The sequence below is a fragment of the Mixophyes fleayi genome, chromosome 7, assembly GCF_038048845.1.
Source record: "Mixophyes fleayi isolate aMixFle1 chromosome 7, aMixFle1.hap1, whole genome shotgun sequence".
Taxonomy (NCBI): Eukaryota; Metazoa; Chordata; class Amphibia; order Anura; family Limnodynastidae; genus Mixophyes; species Mixophyes fleayi.
The window spans coordinates 116,839,186-116,857,505 of NC_134408.1; the positions used below are offsets into that span (position 1 = coordinate 116,839,186).

An 18,320-nucleotide genomic window follows, 5' to 3' on the forward strand; every position below is an offset into this window, starting at 1 on the left:
TATATTCTGATAAATTTTATTTTTTCTTTAATTAAATTGCATACATGTAGACTTTTAAACAAGGGCCTTGGTTTTTTCCCCGCTTTGAAAAACCCCATTGCATGCTATATGTAAACTTTTGAAGCCTCTGGCGGGGTAGTCATTTTATGTTTGTGTTTTTGTTTTTTTGTTTTGTTTTTGTTTTAAACCCTAATCGTGGCTCCCCTCACTGTAGTCCAGTGAGCTGCCCCATGCAGCTGTGGCTTTGTTGAAAGCCAGGGGTGTGACTGCATAGGACAGCCCACACTCATGAAGATTGCAGGTATTTATTTGCTCTCCCGCTCAAAACCCTATATTCAGCTATGTTAAAGTGGTGAGTAAGTGGGAATTTTGCTCTAACTTGAGGTGATCATAGATGCTACGATTGGTCAGTTTGTCTGTTTTCAATTGCAGTGACTTAACCTAGTTGTGTGTAGGCTACAAACAAGAAGTCATTTTACTCAGTCAAAATCCTATGGCATTTTAATCTGGAAAATATCGTAACATTGGTGATTCTTCACCGCAAGAGGATCCACACAACTTAATCAAACAACCTAAATTGTCACCTCATGTGTGGGCATATTAGTCCCATATCTGATTGCTTTAAATTTGGACTGAAGGACACACAATTTACATTCTATGGCCAGCCTTACACCCTGAGACTGAGCACAGAGTTCTAAAAGAGTAGTCTCCATTCTCAATATGTCGGCTCAATAATTGCTCTAGAAAAAGTAGATTTTTTTTTTTTTTTACACACATTTTCTATAAGTTCTTCCACTATTTTCTTTTGTGTCACCCAAGCCCTCCGTTCCAGTACAGGGTCTGCATACCTTTTGAGAAAGAGATGTTTTTGTCTTGATGAGTATTTGGGCAAGTGCTGTACAGTGACCGCTAATTGTAAAATAAGATTTCCAGCTATTGATGATATGCATATTTTTTTCCCCACCAGGATCATGTATGTGAACTGCTTAACACTATTGATGTTTGTCAAGTTTTCTTTGATATTGTAAGTATAAAAGCGTGTTACAGCACACACATTTACAGCACGTTTCCTGTATAATGATTTAAGCAAAAAAAGTTGAATTTATAGTTTTTAGCCCTGGAGGATTGTATCCGTAGATAATTGAACAGTGTATATTGTTTTAGCTAGAGGATAGGTGTATATAAATATAGGTATATGTTTATTATACACATCTGTGGTTTAAAGGGCACTTGTCGGTAACATTTTCTTGAGTAACCCAATAATGCAGCGTAGCCTGTTAAATGGTTCTGAGTTCAGTTGGCAAATATCAGAACTGAATTTCATGTCCGTCTACATTGATTGTTTTTCTGTAAAGTTGCTGGTCTACTCTATGCTATAAATGGCCACATTCCTAGGTAGGTTCCTCAGAAATATTAAATTGAAAATGGTATTACATCTTTAACAGTAACACTAGTACCACCCACCTCATCACCCCCTGGCAAATCACAGCTGGCACATCTGTTTACCTTGCCAACTTAAAGTGGAGGTAGAGGGGGGTGGGTGTGCAGGAGAAACCACAAGACGCAATCTTTTTATTTGCGGCTTGTGAGTAATCCCCCTGACTATTGCACGGTGACTCTCCTAACCAGCCATTTGCTGCTGACGCTCATCTTTATGTATGAATATTATGCCAGGAGTCCAGAAATCTCTGTGACTGTGTGTGGTGGACAAATCCCTTTAAAAAAAAAAAAAATAAAAAAAAAAATACCATATCCAGTGCATTAAAAAAGTGTTATCTTCAGTTTTTTTTATTCCTTAATAAACATTTCTAGTCATTCAGCGTTTGTAAACAGCATTTTTCTTTTGCAGTATGTGTTGGACCTTTTTATTTTTGCTGTAAAGGTTAATGATCCATTCTTTCTGCAGACTGTCAACTTTGATTTAACCAAGAACTACTTAGATCTCATAATAACCTACACTACATTAATGATAATGCTTTCTCGGATTGAAGAGCGAAAAGCAATTATAGGACTCTACAACTACTCTCATGAAATGACTCATGGTTCCAGGTATTAGCATTATGTTGTATTTAAGTTCAATCTTGATTTATAACTTCACTTGGGGATAAACTCCTTAATAAAAACAAACATTTTGTAAAATTATTTTAACTGAATTATTATTTTTTTGGTGTGTAACGCATAATTCTATCCATGTTCAAGATGTTTGCAGTCACTTAATTGCTTTGTGGATTTAAAAATGTGGATCTGATTCCCATAGCTTGCTGTAGTTCATGGTGCAATTAGTGAAGTTTGAGAAATGCTCTGTAACTACTAGATGTGCGAATTTAAGAGCACATTTGTTTTATTTTTAGTGATCGTGAGTATCCTCGACTTGGGCAGATGATTGTAGACTATGAAAATCCTTTAAAAAAGATGATGGAAGAGTTTGTACCACACAGTAAGGTGAGAAACCCGCTGTTGGATATTCTTATATAGCTTACATTAAATAACTGAATTATTCATGGATAAATAATTTGGTCCAGCATTCTACTGTGTACCATTCCAGTTTTTTTTGTTCTTTTTTCAATCTTTTTAAAAATCTGTTTTTAGTAGGGTTGGGCTTCTGTGTCTTCCATTTGGCAATACAGAAACACAGTTTATTGATTTGCAATCTCATTGTTAACAAATGTTTTGTATGGACAGGTGAATTTACACACAAAAATGTTGACTAGTGGTGTTACTGCATGTTTGAAAGTAACTCAAATAATAGTCTTTGAAATTCTTGTCTTATCTAACCACCCATGTCATTGTCTAAAGCTGCCCACTCGCGCTGCAATACCAATGATATTGGCAATTGGCCTGATATTACAGCATGTGTACTCTAGCATGATCATGATTTCAGAAGATTACCACTATTGGCTTGTGTGTGACCATCTCCTGACCACACTAAGGCCCCTGTGACAACAGAAGAGATCAAACTGAGCCAAGGAGACTGTTCGACTTAGCCCCCCCTACATACGTGGCCAAACTGGACTCTGATCCTGGTGCCTAGGCCAAGCTGCAGTGGAATTGTGTAATCTTATTCAGTTACCTACTTTGCTTTATATGAATAGCCACATTGATTGATCCTCTCTGTTTTTGCTGAAAAGGGCAGTGTAAAATCAATGACTCCCGTGTTACACTGGAGATATGGTTTAATAACTGTTATGAAGCTTCTATGGAGGCACTGTTAATTGTTGGAGCAGACCTCCACTGGGAGCATTATAGGATCATTCAATGCAACTATTTCTGCCAGGAGGGCAGGTAAACTGTGTAAGGTTACAAACATTGGATGGCTCTAATTTGTGTGTTACTAATGTACCTTTCATTTCAGGAGGGTGGATCTTAATATTTTGTTCTAGATCTTCCTACATATCCAGATGGTGTTTTTTTTTTATTTTATATATAATTATTTAATAAGAGAAATGACAAATGTTTTGTAGTAGATTTAAGACTTGGTCAGCCAATTTACAGAAAGTGTATATGTATATGTGTATATGTATATATATATGTGTGTATATGTATAATTATGTGTGCATATAAAGAAAATACATTATTTGGTTATATTTAAGAACGGAGTTTTGATCCAGCTTTGTAGTGACGTTGGCAGCAGATCCTTTAAGTCCTGTAAGTTGCGAGGTGGGACCTCCATGGTTCTGTCTTGTTTTTCCAGCGCCTCGCACAGATGCTTGATCGGATTGAGATCCACTGTGAACTCTGACATGTGCCTTAAACCATTCCTGAACAATTTTTGTAGTGGGGCAGGGCGCATTATCCTGCTGAAAGAAGCCACTGCCATCAGGTAATACTGTTGCCATGAAGGGGTGTACTTGGTCTGCAACAATGTTTGAGTAGGTGGTATGTTTTCAAGTAACATCCACATGAATGCCAGGACCCAAGCGTTCCCAGCAGAACATTGGCCAAAGCATCACACTGCCTCTGCCAGCTTGCCTTTTTCCCATTGTGCATCCTGGTGCCATCTCTTCCCCAGGTAAACAACGCACACGCACCTGGCTGTCCACATGGTGTAAAAGAAAATGGGATTCCTCAGACCAGGTCACTTTCTTCCATTGTTCCATGGTCCAGTTCTGGTGCTCACATGACCATTGCAGGCACTTTCGGTGACGAGCAGGGGTTCAGCATTGGCACAAGGACTGGTATGCAGCTACGCAGCACCATATACAGCAAGCTGTGATGCACTGTGTGTTCTGACACCTTTCTATCATAGCCAGCATTAACTTTTTCAGCAGATTGTACTACAGTAGCTCTTCTGTGGGATTGCATCAGATGGGCTAGCATTCGCTACCCACGTGCATCAGTGAGTTTTGGCCACCCATGACCCTGTTGCTGGTTCAATGGTTATCATGCATTGGACTATTTTTGGTAGGTATTAACCACTGTATACCGGGAACAGCCCCTGTTGTTTTGGAGATGCTCTGACAGTCCTTTTAGCTATAACAATTTGGCCTTTGTCAAAGTCACTCAGATCCTTACACTTGCCCATTTTTCCTGCTGCCAACACATCTGCTTCAAGAACTAACTGTTCACTTGCCCCCTAATATATCCCACCCCGTGACTGGTGCCATTGTAACCATATAGTCAATCCTATTCACTTCACTTTTCAGTGGTTTTAACGTTGAGCCTGAACTAGAGGCTTCAAGAGCAGACCCAATTTGGTATAGAAAATAATAGTTGTATTGAAAGTATAAATCTCTGGTAATGAACTACTAGTGTGGATTTAATGTGTATTTTATTTAGCCTTAATGGCTAACACTGTTTCTTCTTATTTTTCTTTTCCTCTTTAAAGGGTAATTCCACTATGTAAAATGGCCATTTTACTTTCTATATGTCAATTGTGGAGGCCCACCTCTGGAGATCCCTTCCTCTGCAACAGTGTGTGGCTCCACTAACATTGCACCATGTCTCTGACATAAGATGCAAGTCCCATCACCAATAGTTAGCATGGTAATATGATGCTATTCATGGCAAAATGGACACTGCACATTGTGTTCTTTTGTCTAGGCCAGTGTTTCCCAAACCCAGTCCTCAGGGCTCTCTAACAGTGCAGGTTTTCTGGATCACATGTGACATAATTAGGACCACCTGTGGATCTGTTACAATGTGTCAGTCAGTAATGAATACACCTGTGCTCCAGCATGGAGATATGGAAAACCTGCACGGTTAGGGAGCCCTGAGGTCTAGGCCCATGTTCATCAGTGGTCCTCTTTGGAGGAAATCACAATATAGAGGTACAGGATGTTTGTAGGGGTAAGAGACTATTATACATTGTTCTTGTTTCTTGGCCTCTGGCAGTTTCTCTTTCACCGACTGTTCCTTAGCAAGATGTAAGTCATATGCGATGTAAATTTTTGGTGCTATATTAATTTCCACACTGTGGTACTTTCTTTCTTTTTTGATTGTGTGTGTTTTTTTTTTTTAAAATAAGCCAAATCAAATTTTATCTCTAGGATAAAAATCTCTTCCGAGCAGATCGTGTTCATAGCACTGCAGCTCAGTTACACAATTTAATGGCTTCCAAAATAACAGCATCGGCTCTCGGTGAAAAGTTGCCATTATTATGCTAGAGAATATTTATACATTTTTCTGTGTGCATATTTTAGTCGTTGTTCTGTTATGCAGAGATAAGAATTGCTTTGTGTTTTCTGTTTTAGTCCTTGTCAGATGCCCTAATTTCACTTCAGATGGTTTATCCTCGGAGAAATCTTTCAGCAGAACAGTGGAGAAACGCGCAGCTTCTCAGCCTCATTAGTGCCCCAAGTACAATGTTGAACCCTGCACAATCGGATACGGTATGATAACATCAAAAACTTCTAGACTATGAGCTATTTGTACTAATTTTTTTGTAGTAACTTGAGTTACAAATTGCAGTAGACTTGGCAACCATGACTGCCAAAAAAGTGCATTGAAAATGTTTTAAAAGAAGGAACAGACTGACATATATTTCTGATTTATCGGATGCAGTGTAACGATAAATGGCCTGGAATTTGAGGTATTAAGATTTCCTTTAATTCCTCTTACTTACAGATGCCGTGCGAATACCTCTCGCTAGACGCAATGGAAAAGTGGATCATTTGTAAGTAAATGTCTTTTTGATTGTTCTCTTTCAATAGTATTTACCCATTTGTATGCTATAATATGGAGGAGATTCAGTTGCTGGTGGTGTGACTCGTGGACATCACCGCAGTGTCTGGTTGCGCAAACTGCCAGCCATTACGGTAGGAATCTTCACTCATTTTTTTGCGCACCTCTATGCGGAGATCCTGCCATAACATCAGTGTGATTTGTCTCCGTGGACATGCCGGATACTCCTTATGCTGAATTTAACTTCCCACTGTGTGTCTCAATTTTACAATTCTGATACATGATTCTGTTAATGTTTTACTATTGCAAACTGAAGAAATGCTGGGGTCAGTATGTGAAGTGCAATATTTATTTGATCTATGTAATAAAATTGCTGCACAAAGAAAAATGAAACCTGGCTGGGATTCTAACTGCACAATTGGCATTCTGTAGCTTCTATGGACTTTATTGAAACAATGGGGTTTGTGGTCTTTATTCACCACATGGATAACATTTTTAGTGTAACGTTTCTTTATTGATTGTACAGTATAGTGGTTTGTTCTACTTGATTATGATGTAACCCATTGTTAACTAGAGAGAGTTTTTTCTGCAAAGAATATCAGATGCATAGTTTTTTACAAAAAAAAAAAAAGACTGAGAAAGAAGAAAGGAAGAATATGCAAGGCAAAACCACTCGGGCGACGCAAATAAAGGCAAACAAGACATGAGAGTGAGGGGAGCGGGAGGAGCTACCAAATTGTGAATGTGGTTAGGGTGCAGCATTATCAGCTGAGGATGTGGGAGTTGAACTCGTCAACGGCACTAGTTTCCATGCATCCTGAAATGCAAACCAGAGACATAATGTTGCATAATAATCTGCAAATTTATCCGCTGAGGAGAATATTAACTCATCCATTGATCTATTCTCTGGAGCCATTTCATGATGGACAGTGGAGTGGGGGACCTCCACTGGGTCGGTATCACTGCTTTGACAGCTGATTTAAGATATTTCAGAATTGATTTTTTGAAGCTGGAATTCAGGATATTAGTTTTCTTTAGCAACCAAAAGGCAGGATTACCAGGGACCTCATCTCTCAATATATCTGTAGAGACTGCTATGACCTGGGTCCAGAAGGGTCGAAGCACTGCACATTCCAACCATATATGTAGGGGACTGCCTGGGGCCTCCTGATATCTCCAGAAAACATTCGGAATCCCCGGTTATATTCTTGCTAATTGGGCCGGGCATCTGTACCATCTCGACATGACCTTGTAATGTGTTTCCACGACTGCTACACTAGTGGAGCATGCATGCGTAGATGTGAAGATGTTTGGCCAATCTGCTGCCAGGATCTGGTTTTCCAGGTCTCGTTCCCAGTCTCTGGTAAATCTGGGTAAGGAGTTATACAGATTTTCAATGAGGAGTGTAATATATAATGAAGAGGAGGTGAGGGCAGCTGGAGGCCTGACATATCGATTCAAAGACCGTAAGATCCCTTGTGTCTTTGCGGGGAAGTCCCGAAGTCAGAAAATTTTTATTTGGAGAAATCTCCAGATTACGGAGTTCAGCAGTTCCCATTTGGCCTGAATTACTACAAAGGGAGACACCCGCGGAGTTAATCAGCTGGCTGGCCCGTGGAAATAGTAGATTGTCAAAAATGGGAAACAAAGGGGAAATAGGTGAGAATATGTGCATGAGTAGCCAGAGTCTAGACCACCTTGAGATGATGGGGCCAATAGTGGGATGTTTATGGTAGGTAATTTGCTCAGCCACGGTGTGATTTGCACAACCAATGTCAGTCACTGCTTCTCACCGTTTGATTTTCTGTTCCACAATCTTCCCCAGCATGTCTGCATTGTGATATGATGGAAAATGTGGAAGTTGTATGCCCCCCAGATGTCTGCGGCAGTATAGCATGTCATGTTTGAAACTGACACACACACACACACACACACACACACACTAGTCTCTGTAGGTCAAAGAACCATTTGCCGGGCATGTGGATTGGTAGCATCTGTAGAAGATAGAGGACGCGCGGAAGGACATTCATCTTAATTATGTTGACCCGACCTATCCAAGAGAAGGCCTTTCCCCTCCAATCTCTCAGATCAGCCCGGAGGCGTGCCATTAGAGGGCCAAAATTCAGTTCAAATAGGCGGAAAAGGTCGCTAGAGATCAACACACCTAGATACTTAATATGATGGGAGTGCCAATGAAAAGGAAATGCTTGTTAGATGCCCCCAGCTACATAAGTAGGTAGTGAAATGTTGAGGGCTACCGATTTCAAGTATTTAATTTTGAAGTTAGACAGGAAACCAAAACGCTGAAATTCGTTTACCAAATTTGGGAACCGTATAATTGGATTAGTGACCACGGTTAGGTCATCCGCAAACAGAGCTAATTTATATTCACCTACCTGTAATCCTGATGTGTCGGGATTTGCTCTAATGGTCCTAGCCAGTGCTTCCATACAGAGCACGAAAATTTGTGGGGGCAGTGGGCAGCCCTGCCTGGTGCCATTACCAATCAACACTGGTTCCGAGAGTGTCCTGTTAATTATAATACGGGCTGTTGGGGAGTGGTAGAGAGCCAAAATCCTGTGAAGCACTAGTGACCTAGACCCATGTGCGAAAGCATGCACTGTAGAAATGGCCAATCAATTCGATCAAATGCCTTTTCCGCTTCCGTGGATAAAAGCAAAGCTGTGGTGTTAGAGGACATTGCTGTGTTAACCAAGTCGATGACCTTAGTTGTGTTATCCCTTACCTCACGGCCAGGGACAAAACCAACCTGGTCAGAGTGAATCAAATCCGGGAGTAGAGTTTTCAGTTGGTTGGCGATGAGTTTTGCATAAAGCTTAATATCGACATTGAGTAAGGAAATCGGACGGTAACTTGGGCACTGGGATGGACCCATGCCATCCTTTGGTATCACTGTGATGTGAGCTTCTAGGGATTGTGTGGAGAACGGGACATCCTCTGAGACAGCATTGAAGGCTGGCACCAGCAGGGGAAAAAGTTTTTGTTTGAAAGCCTTGTAATAAGAGTGAAAATTCGTTGGAACCGGGGCTTTTATCCGAAGGGGTGGATTTGATTGCTTCCGCTAGTCCGCCATGTGTGAGGTTGCTCCAGTAGGGAGATATATAAAGAAATGAAACTTGCTCAATCAATTCCAGTAGGGCGATGTCTGCATCTGAGAGAGTGGGGAACCCTTCCTCCTGTAGGTAGGCGGATATCTGTGGGGTCTTATCTGGTAGGTCTGCCCAATAGCTTTTCCCTGAGATGTTGTAGAGATGACAATATTAAGAGTGGAATGATGTCGCTATGTGCGACGTAAGCTGGCAATCTATGCCTAATCACTGCTATGAAAGATTTGGCTCTTTGGGACCATAGGGCCTTTGCTAGGATAGAGTTTATTGCCTCACTCACAGTATTGATTGCGGCATTTACGGTAATCTAGTTTTATTCTGTCATATAGGAGTTTATCTAGGGCTGACTTGGCTTCTGTAAGCTCCGCTAGTAGCTCGGAGGCCAAAGTGGCTTTGTGTCTGGAATCAAGATCTATGATTTTATGGAGGATTTGGTTTTTGAGGGCTTCCTTTTCTTTTTTTCATGTAGGAGCCTAGTTGAGTTAGTTTACCACGAAGAACACACTTATGTGATTCCCAGAGTGACACCGCTGAGACCTCCTAGGTGGAGTTTAATTCTATATAGTCATCAAGGGCCTGTTCAATTTGAGTCCTACAATATGAATCTTATAGGAGAAGTTCATTAAGTCTCCACGAACAGCTTTTTTTCCTAGGTTGGGCCAGGTGTAGAGTTAGGGATATGGGGGTGTGGTCGGTAAAGGTCGCTTGGCCTATGGATGTGGAATGAACCAAATGGAGGTGTCTGTGCAAGAGGAATAGATAGTCAGTGTGGGTGTGAGAAGAAGGTATAGTTTCCGACTGATGGGTGTTGTAGCCTCCACATGTCAACCAGCTGAGAACTATGCAAGGTGCGCTTTACCTTCGCGTGTAGAGACCTGCGGAGTCTGGGAGCTCCATTGGATGTGTCCAGGTCCCGATGCGGAGGCCAATCCAGGTCGTCTCCTATCACTATCACACCCTCCGCCAAATCCTCAACTACTCCAGGACTGAAGCCAGGAAGGTGTGTTGACCCTGGTTTGGAGAATATAGGTTAACAAAGGTATAAACAGTGTTGTATAGCTTACATTTAACCAAGGGGGCTCTCCCCTTCACCAGTCTGGTCTTCTGTAATATGGTAAAAGGGAGTCTTTTAGAAAAGAGTGTGGCTACACCAAGGGTTTTACCTGCGCTGTTGTTGCTAGGGTATTGGTGATCTTGTAAGACTGGGGAGGACCCATACTTAGTGTGTCTCCTGTACGAAAAACATTGGTGCCCTCTGTGGAATTCACGCAAGGCACATGAACGTTTCTCTGGGAGGTTTAAACCCTTGGCATTTACAGGGATCACTTACATACAGCATTATTTAAAGCTCAATATCTATATCTTGTAAGGGGAAGCTCCCAGGGCTATGGAGGGGGATGGGAAGGGGGAAAGAGGGGAGTGAGGAGGTGAAAAGAGAAATACAGAGAGAGAACAAAGAACTTGGATATATTGTAAATAGAACCTAATATTCACCTCTGCAGACGGAGGTGAGGGGTGGAGCCTCTCCCATCTTCTGAAAAAACACTACAGTGGTGGGGGGTCAATGAGGGCATTGGTTATGTCAAAAGTAGGTGGGCCCTGTTTATTTTGTAGATATAGAAAAATCTTGGAGCGGTCCGTATTTGTTTACTTAATCCCTTGTTCACATGTCAATACTGGAAGTGTGTGTATGTGTTTGTATATATAATATATGTATGTATGCATGCGTATGTTTGTTTATTTGGTTTTTTTTTTGTTTTTTTTATCTACATTTGCTGCTGGCTTCTCTGGCACATAAAGAGAGTTGTGAATTATCTAGAGTGCCTTCCTGTCACTACATTGTAGTATGACCTGACTGTTTGGGAGAGTAATTAAATACCACACATTACAAGGCTAAGCAAGCAGTAGAAAAATGTTGCTGATAACGTGGTAAGAACAGGGAAGTAATAACCAGTTTTTAACCCTTATAGTTTACTCAATACACTGTAATGGGTGCCGAAAAGCAGTATAATAATTGCAAGGATACAATGAACAAAAGAAATCTTAAGGCATTCAAAAACAATTCAACATAAGATATGTCCTGGACAAACATGAGACACAGGGTAGAGGGCCCTCCCCTTATGAGCTTACTTTCTAAAAGGGTGATGAGAGACATGTAATTATCAGATGTATGTGTTGTATTTAGGTGGCCCTTAATAATGCTCTCCCCTTTACAATAAATGGTCTCCTCTTACTTAGTGATGTGAGGGTATATTGATTCTCCATCATTTTTTCCTTACAAAGTGTGTTCTTCTAAATTCTCCCGCTCCTACATAGAGAACTAGACTGAGACCTACTGACAAATTATAGGAACCTGAAACACAATATGATACAATCACCCCTAGTAATAGTATATACTGTCATATTCCCTGCAGTCACCTCTCCAGGCAGAAGCTGAATGATCTTGCTGGTGAATTAAGATATTCTCCTATTGGTATATTTTGGGATATACTGTATACTTTCTGCCACCATCTCCTCCGCCTTGCTCCTCTACATTTTAAACTCCCACATTGAGAACTACTTGGGTTAAGTTTGCAATCTGGTGATGGTGGGGTTATCCGCATACCAAAATTATTAGATTTCCACTAAATGGCAAAGATTATACGGCACAAAGCCTGATTTCCACATACATTGATTTTGCATGTATTAATAATTGCTAGCGCCAAACTGTTTTAATGGCTGAGGTGTAATGATTTGTTATCTATTCAGTAGTCATAATGGTCTGTTTGTCACACAGTCAGCATCACTCTGACCTGTCATCTTCCATATTCTTATTAAGAAGGAAGAGCACTTTTTTTTTTTCCATAGAATTAACGCTTAAGTATAATGCATCGTAGAACAAGATTTCAAGGCGTTTACTTCAGCCTCTGTCTGGTGCTCACATCCAAAGTGTACTGCACTGCCACCCTGTGCCAATCTAAGACAGGACATCTACAGTAATTATTGCATAACTTGAAAAAAAGTACACAAATAGCGGTATATAAATAAAATAGCCTTTTATTTGTATGTTGCATCTTGCCACAGTAGAAAGTCGCACGCTAAATGTCTGCCCATCTGTACTTTAAGGAAAGGCTTTGGAAATTTTTGAAATCTGTACCTTCCACATGAGAAACTGAGCAGAATTAGAATCTTCTGTGGTTAACATCTGAATCTAAGAAGCTATGCATGTGGAAGTTGGATGTTCTCTAGTGCGTTCAGTCTCTCAATGCAGAAGATCATGGATTTTGTGTTTCATGAAGATCTGCAGCATTATTTTGAACATAGTCTTGATGGTACACAGGCCTGAAGTATAAATTGATGACATATACAGCGGATATAATCCACACACCCTTTTTAAAATTGCTGGTGTTCGATGTTAAAACTGAAATCCTGATAAATCATGAAAGACCTTTTTCATCTTTTAATGTGACGTTGCAACCTATAAGATTCAAGTAAAAAACAGAAAATTTTTTAGGAAAATAAGTGAAAATAAAAAAACCTTCAATACCATGATTACATATCCCATAAACTAATACTTCATGGAAGCACCATGAGCTTCTCTTCTAGCAGTTAGTGTTTTTGAATAAGTCTGGTTCAGCTTCACACACGTGGCCTTTGCAAATCTATCCCACTCTTTCTTTCATGTAAAAAAAAAAAAAAAAGTTCAAAGTCCCATCAAATTGCGATTGGATCTCCTGTGCACAGCTGTCTTTACATCATTCCATGGGTTTTCAATGGAATTAAGGTCTGGGGCCAATCCAAAACTTTGATCTTCCTTTTCTGCGGCCACGCCTTGGTGGTTTTGGATGTGTACTTTGGATTGTTATGTTGGAAGGGAAAAGGTCTGATATAATTTATCCTGATTTCAGGCTTCACTTCTGAAACACCTGCAATTTCAATAAAGGTGTGTAGACTTATGGTAACCACTGCATAAATTAAGCTTTCATACTTTTATTGCCTATACACAGTCATGTGAAAGAGAAAGTACAGTCTTTTAAATGTGTTTTTACATAATAGGACATGAGTAACAATAATCTTATTCTTAACAAGTCTCACAATTTGAGTCAATCTATAAAAAAAATAACCTGTAACAGATTTTAATTTGTTCAACAAAAATAGTCCATTAAGAATCCATGTGTGAAACAATAAGTATGCCCTTACTGCTTCCATATCAATAAAGAAGGTAACTTGAGCCAGGTGCTGCTATTTGAGTGGACTTCATTATTTGATGATCCGGAAGTGCTTCCACCTCTAAAAAAAATTAGAACCTTTGGCAGTTCGGCTGCAGCCAAGGAGGAAAGCCTTCTGCAATGATCAATTTTTGCTGCTTTTCAGTCACTTATATGGCCGTCTCCAAACTATTTCAAGTCCATCATTCTACAGTGAGAGAGATTATTAACAAATGCAAAAATACGACTTCCACCTCATTGAATGATTGATTAATTTTGCTACCTCATCCCCACCTCCACCCCCACAAAAAAAAATATAGTGATTTCTCATCTACCACCATAAAAGGATTTTGAAAGCCATTATCGTGCTTTAGGCCACTTGACCTTAACTTGATTGTAGACATGTACATTCTGCAAGTTAGTGAGTATTACCAGCATATATGCGTTCGTAGTTTAACATGCAGAAGAAAATCTAGGATATACTTTAGGTAACTGAAGTAGAAGAAATTTTCCATTGCATCCTGTTCTCATTCATGTCTGCTTATTTTCGTATAGAGATTATGATATATATCATTGTCCACAATATCACTTCTTATTTTATTTTTTCTAGTTGGATTTATTCTCTGTCATGGAATCCTAAGTACAGACGCTACGGCTCTGAACCTGTGGAAGCTCGCCATGCAGAGTAGTTCATGCCTTTCCCTTTACAGAGACGAGGTTTTCCATATCCATAAGGCGGCAGAAGACCTCTTTGTCAACATCAGAGGGTAAATCCGTAACACAATGTTGCAGCAAATACGACAAAATGCCATAGTTTATAAGAAAAAAATATAATCGCATATATGTTAAACAGGGGAAGTGACAAATTGTCTGTGTAGGTTTGATGCTCTTGGTAGCCCAAGAAGCTGCAAGAATATCAACTAATTGCTCACACTTGATGTAGAACTTCATGCAAAAATACCTCATTTATCTTCAAACCACTGTGGTTTTAGTATATGGGTACTTACCCAGTTTCACTTCGGCTCCCATGATTCTTGGCTGGACGGGTGCTTATGGGAAGTGGGTACATTTTTGCATTTTAAGGTTTTCTTTTACGCATTTTTTTCCCCCTAATATAGTCAACTGTCATGTTTCTTGTTTTCAGCTACAACAAGCGAATAAATGACATCAGAGAGTGCAAAGAAGCTGCAGTATCGCATGCGTAAGTAACCATTATAAAGGCATCTGAATTGCAGTGTTAATGAACCTTAAAATATTTTCTATAGATCTTATTGATGGTACATGTCTCACAGACATGCGTAGTTAGAAAGCTCTTTCTTTGTAAACTTCTGGGAGCACTGTCCTGTTGGAGCCTATGAGTCATGATTCATTTTGTGAGGGCAAATGTATAGCTCTGCATTGCTGAGCTCTGGGACTGTATTCCAAGCTACTGGCATCGATTTGTTGGTTATTGGTTACTTTGGTTATGCCAAGGAGGAAGCCGTGACGATGTATACTCCCAGCGTGTATGAAAACATCTAAATCTATTCACCCAAATTTAGTTTTAGTAATTAGTTTTGCTGCCTTACATCATGTGGGGCTTGGGCTCAAATCTGGCTAGAAGATTAAGTGCTTGGAGTCTGTATGTTCTCTCCATGCACACATTGGTTTTCTTTGGGTACTCTGGTTTCATTCTGTGACCCAAAAACATACAGGTAGATTTATTGGCTTGTGACTAAATTGGCCAAGTGTGTCTATGGTAGAGATTGTAAGCTTCAATGGGACAGGTCTTCATTGAAATAAAGATGTGTACAGTGCTGCATAACAAGTTGCCACTGTATGAAGAATATTAAATGTTCTTAAGTAACTTTTCTGCATTGTACCTTCATAAGAAAAGTCACAAACTCAGTTTTACTACACTTCAGCGGTCTACAGAATCGAGCTCTACTGGTGATTACTCCTCAGTATAACCAGTTACTGACTTGTAGAACAATCAAAGTATTGTCTTTATTAATACAATATATAAACATGTGAAGTTCAATCAGCTTGCGTGGCGGGGACCAGCTATAAAACAATTGTTGCACATGCTGACCAAGCACTGCAATATGGGTCATTTAGCCCAATGTGGTAACGTGGCCAGAATAGAGCCGCAATGCCTGATATTTGTATTGAAATTGATCAGATCATTATTGGGCATGTTGGTAAATGAGATTGAAAGATTGCAGCTGAAACTGCTATGAGCTGGCGTGTCTAGTCCTCTTCTGACCAAAGTAGCAGATCGCCTTGGGCTGGGCCACTGGATCTTGTCCAATGTGTTCACTTTGTGTGTGTGTGACCAGATTGCACATTGGTTCTGATCGCAAATCTAAAACATTTAAACATATGTTTGTACAGAACTGGCTTGTTTTTCCTTTTGTATGTAAATGTATTAAGTTTCTTTTTCATTTAGTGGCGCAACACATAGAGAAAGACGCAAATTCTTAAGATCAGCCCTAAAAGAACTTGCTACTGTCCTTTCTGACCAGCCAGGATTACTGGGACCCAAGGTATGCACTACGAAACTTTATTATACAATTTGTTATTCGTTAGACTAGGTTAATTAATTTGTCAAATAAATTGTTTTAAAGTAACTTGTAAAACTTTACCCGGCTAGCAGTGTTCTTCTTTCTGGGTAAATGTTGATTTGGCAATAAAAATAATCAGGGAGTATTTATGTACCACAAGCTGCCAAGCAGATAAATACTTAAAAAGTTTATTAAAATGTTTTTTATTACAAACCACGAAATTTCAAAAAGGATACTTCTAAGAGTTCAATTTCATGTTTGTATTCAAATAAATCTGTATGGTTTACCTGGAAACGGATGCTGTACTGATTTGGGCTAAAGATTTTAATTAAAGGTACCTTGAAATTAAAATAAAAAATATTAATGCGTACACTCCGCCATCCCTTTTCTAAGTTTCATAGTTGTCCTCCAAAAAATTTTACACGTTGACTTCAACTAAAATAATATAATTAAAATACTGTAAATATTGCACTAAAGCTTAAATTCTCAAATGTTTTTACCATAATAGAATGAGTGATATGAAGTTAGAAAATAAAAAAATGTTTATGTTGCTACTGAAATACTATAACCTCTTGTTACCTGGTCTTGATGTATGACACTGGTAAGAGCACTGCTAGGTGTCAGGAATTGAGCAGCAAGGTCTTGTCCTATCTCCAGTCAGTAGCGAATCTGTTCTGTGAACACCGTGAATGACTCATAACCAGAACCTGTTCTCTGTAGGCACTTTTTGTATTCATGGCTCTATCGTTTGCTCGTGATGAAATCATTTGGCTGCTTCGACATGCGGATAACATCCCAAAGAAGGTTGCGGATGATTTCATGGATAAGTGAGTCACACATTTAGTGTTTCAGCAGCCTTATTGATTTATAAATATTCCATTTCATAGAATAAACATTAATGATTATTACAAAAATGTAGTTAAAACTGATAATAGAAAGTAATAGTTCGCTTGAAGAACCCCTATAGGGTCTATTTTACTTGCAGAAATCTACTTATCTTAAACTGTTGGTTATGTACACACTGAAAATGTAAAAAATGTCCTGAGTGTACACAAAACCATCATGATGAATGTAGTATTACATTAGGCCTTATTCACCCCCTTATATATTTATTTATGTTAGCAAACTAGTTTATTTAACTTTCTATCTGAACCTGAACTTTAGCATTTTCTGTTCAATCGTAAAGTAATTCCTGTCTGCATGTCTCATCCAGGCACATAGCGGAACTTATATTTTACATGGAAGAACTGCGAGCACATGTCAGGAAGTACGGGCCAGTCATGCAGAGATACTATGTGCAGTATTTGTCTGGCTTTGATGCAGTGGTTCTAAATGAGCTGGTACAGGTAAGAAGTTCTAACACTCACCCTTATCCCCTGTAGAGAATAGTCTATTTTACGGGTATATAAAAGTACTTGTAGCTGTAGAATAACTACATGAAATACTTTTCAGATGAATCTGAAAATATTTTCAGTTAATACTACGATTTACGTTGTGTGCTTACTTTCTCTAAGACGTAGCAGGGTCCAGGGTGTCGCTTTGATGAGGCCTTGTAGACAGGCAGAAGAGATACCTGTGATCACCTTTTATGTGGGTTGGTGTCAAACTCGGGAGTAGGAAGTCATGGGTTTGACACCTGTCAATCAGACTAGAGCTGGGTTGGTGCTTAGAGTTTAAAAGGTTTGTGTTTCCTGTGGCCAGGGTGATTGATGATGGACTAGCTGGCTGTTTTTGAGTGTCATCAGCAAGGTGTCTGTCACAATACATATTAGAGTGTATAAGAAAACAGGTTTCTGAAGAAAAGTTGGTGTTACTCATATCCACAATGCAGGAGTTTACTTTCATTTCTGTATTGTACTTTGTCAGCTTCAGGCTTGTTGCTGCGGTCAACAGACATCTCTACAGGCACCAATTGAAGCGTTTTCATAAAGGATTGTTCAATAAGAACATAGACACAGTGTTCTCCCCAACAAATTTTGCTAGCCAGGTGGCATTAAGAAGCAGCAGCCGGGTGGGGGCAGTTGTAATACTGTGCAATAATAATGAAAAATGTTTAACCAATCATAAAACAGGCAGTTGTGGACAATAAAGTCCGACGGAGGGTCAGTGGTTTAACACACATTGCTGGCTATAGTGCCTGTTATAATAGGAGAAACAATGGTTTAGTCTATTATAATAGGACTCTGATGGGCTCTAAGAGCCAGGTGGCAAAAAAAGCAGGCAGGTGGATAACCCGGGAAAAAGGTGCTGGGAATTGTGAGGGCCACAGAGAAATGGATGATTCATTAAAAGGTCATGTGGAGTCTTTCCATACTGAATTATTGACATCCTTAATTATACTT

The 18,320-nt window shown here is 39.6% G+C and overlaps 1 protein-coding gene across 3 annotated transcripts in view; it reads left to right on the plus strand.

The window, feature by feature from the left end:
• NCKAP1 (NCK associated protein 1) overlaps window positions 1-18,320 on the plus strand; it is a 78,687-nt gene that overhangs the window by 29,344 nt on the left and 31,023 nt on the right. For all 3 annotated transcript variants that reach the window (XM_075180488.1, XM_075180487.1, XM_075180489.1), the window contains 10 exons: window positions 968-1,024; window positions 1,907-2,049; window positions 2,352-2,442; window positions 5,691-5,828; window positions 6,064-6,112; window positions 14,046-14,202; window positions 14,580-14,636; window positions 15,864-15,960; window positions 16,699-16,805; window positions 17,192-17,324. In XM_075180488.1, the coding sequence (XP_075036589.1) occupies window positions 968-1,024; window positions 1,907-2,049; window positions 2,352-2,442; window positions 5,691-5,828; window positions 6,064-6,112; window positions 14,046-14,202; window positions 14,580-14,636; window positions 15,864-15,960; window positions 16,699-16,805; window positions 17,192-17,324 (1,029 nt within the window). The remainder of the gene's footprint in view (window positions 1-967; window positions 1,025-1,906; window positions 2,050-2,351; window positions 2,443-5,690; window positions 5,829-6,063; window positions 6,113-14,045; window positions 14,203-14,579; window positions 14,637-15,863; window positions 15,961-16,698; window positions 16,806-17,191; window positions 17,325-18,320) is intronic.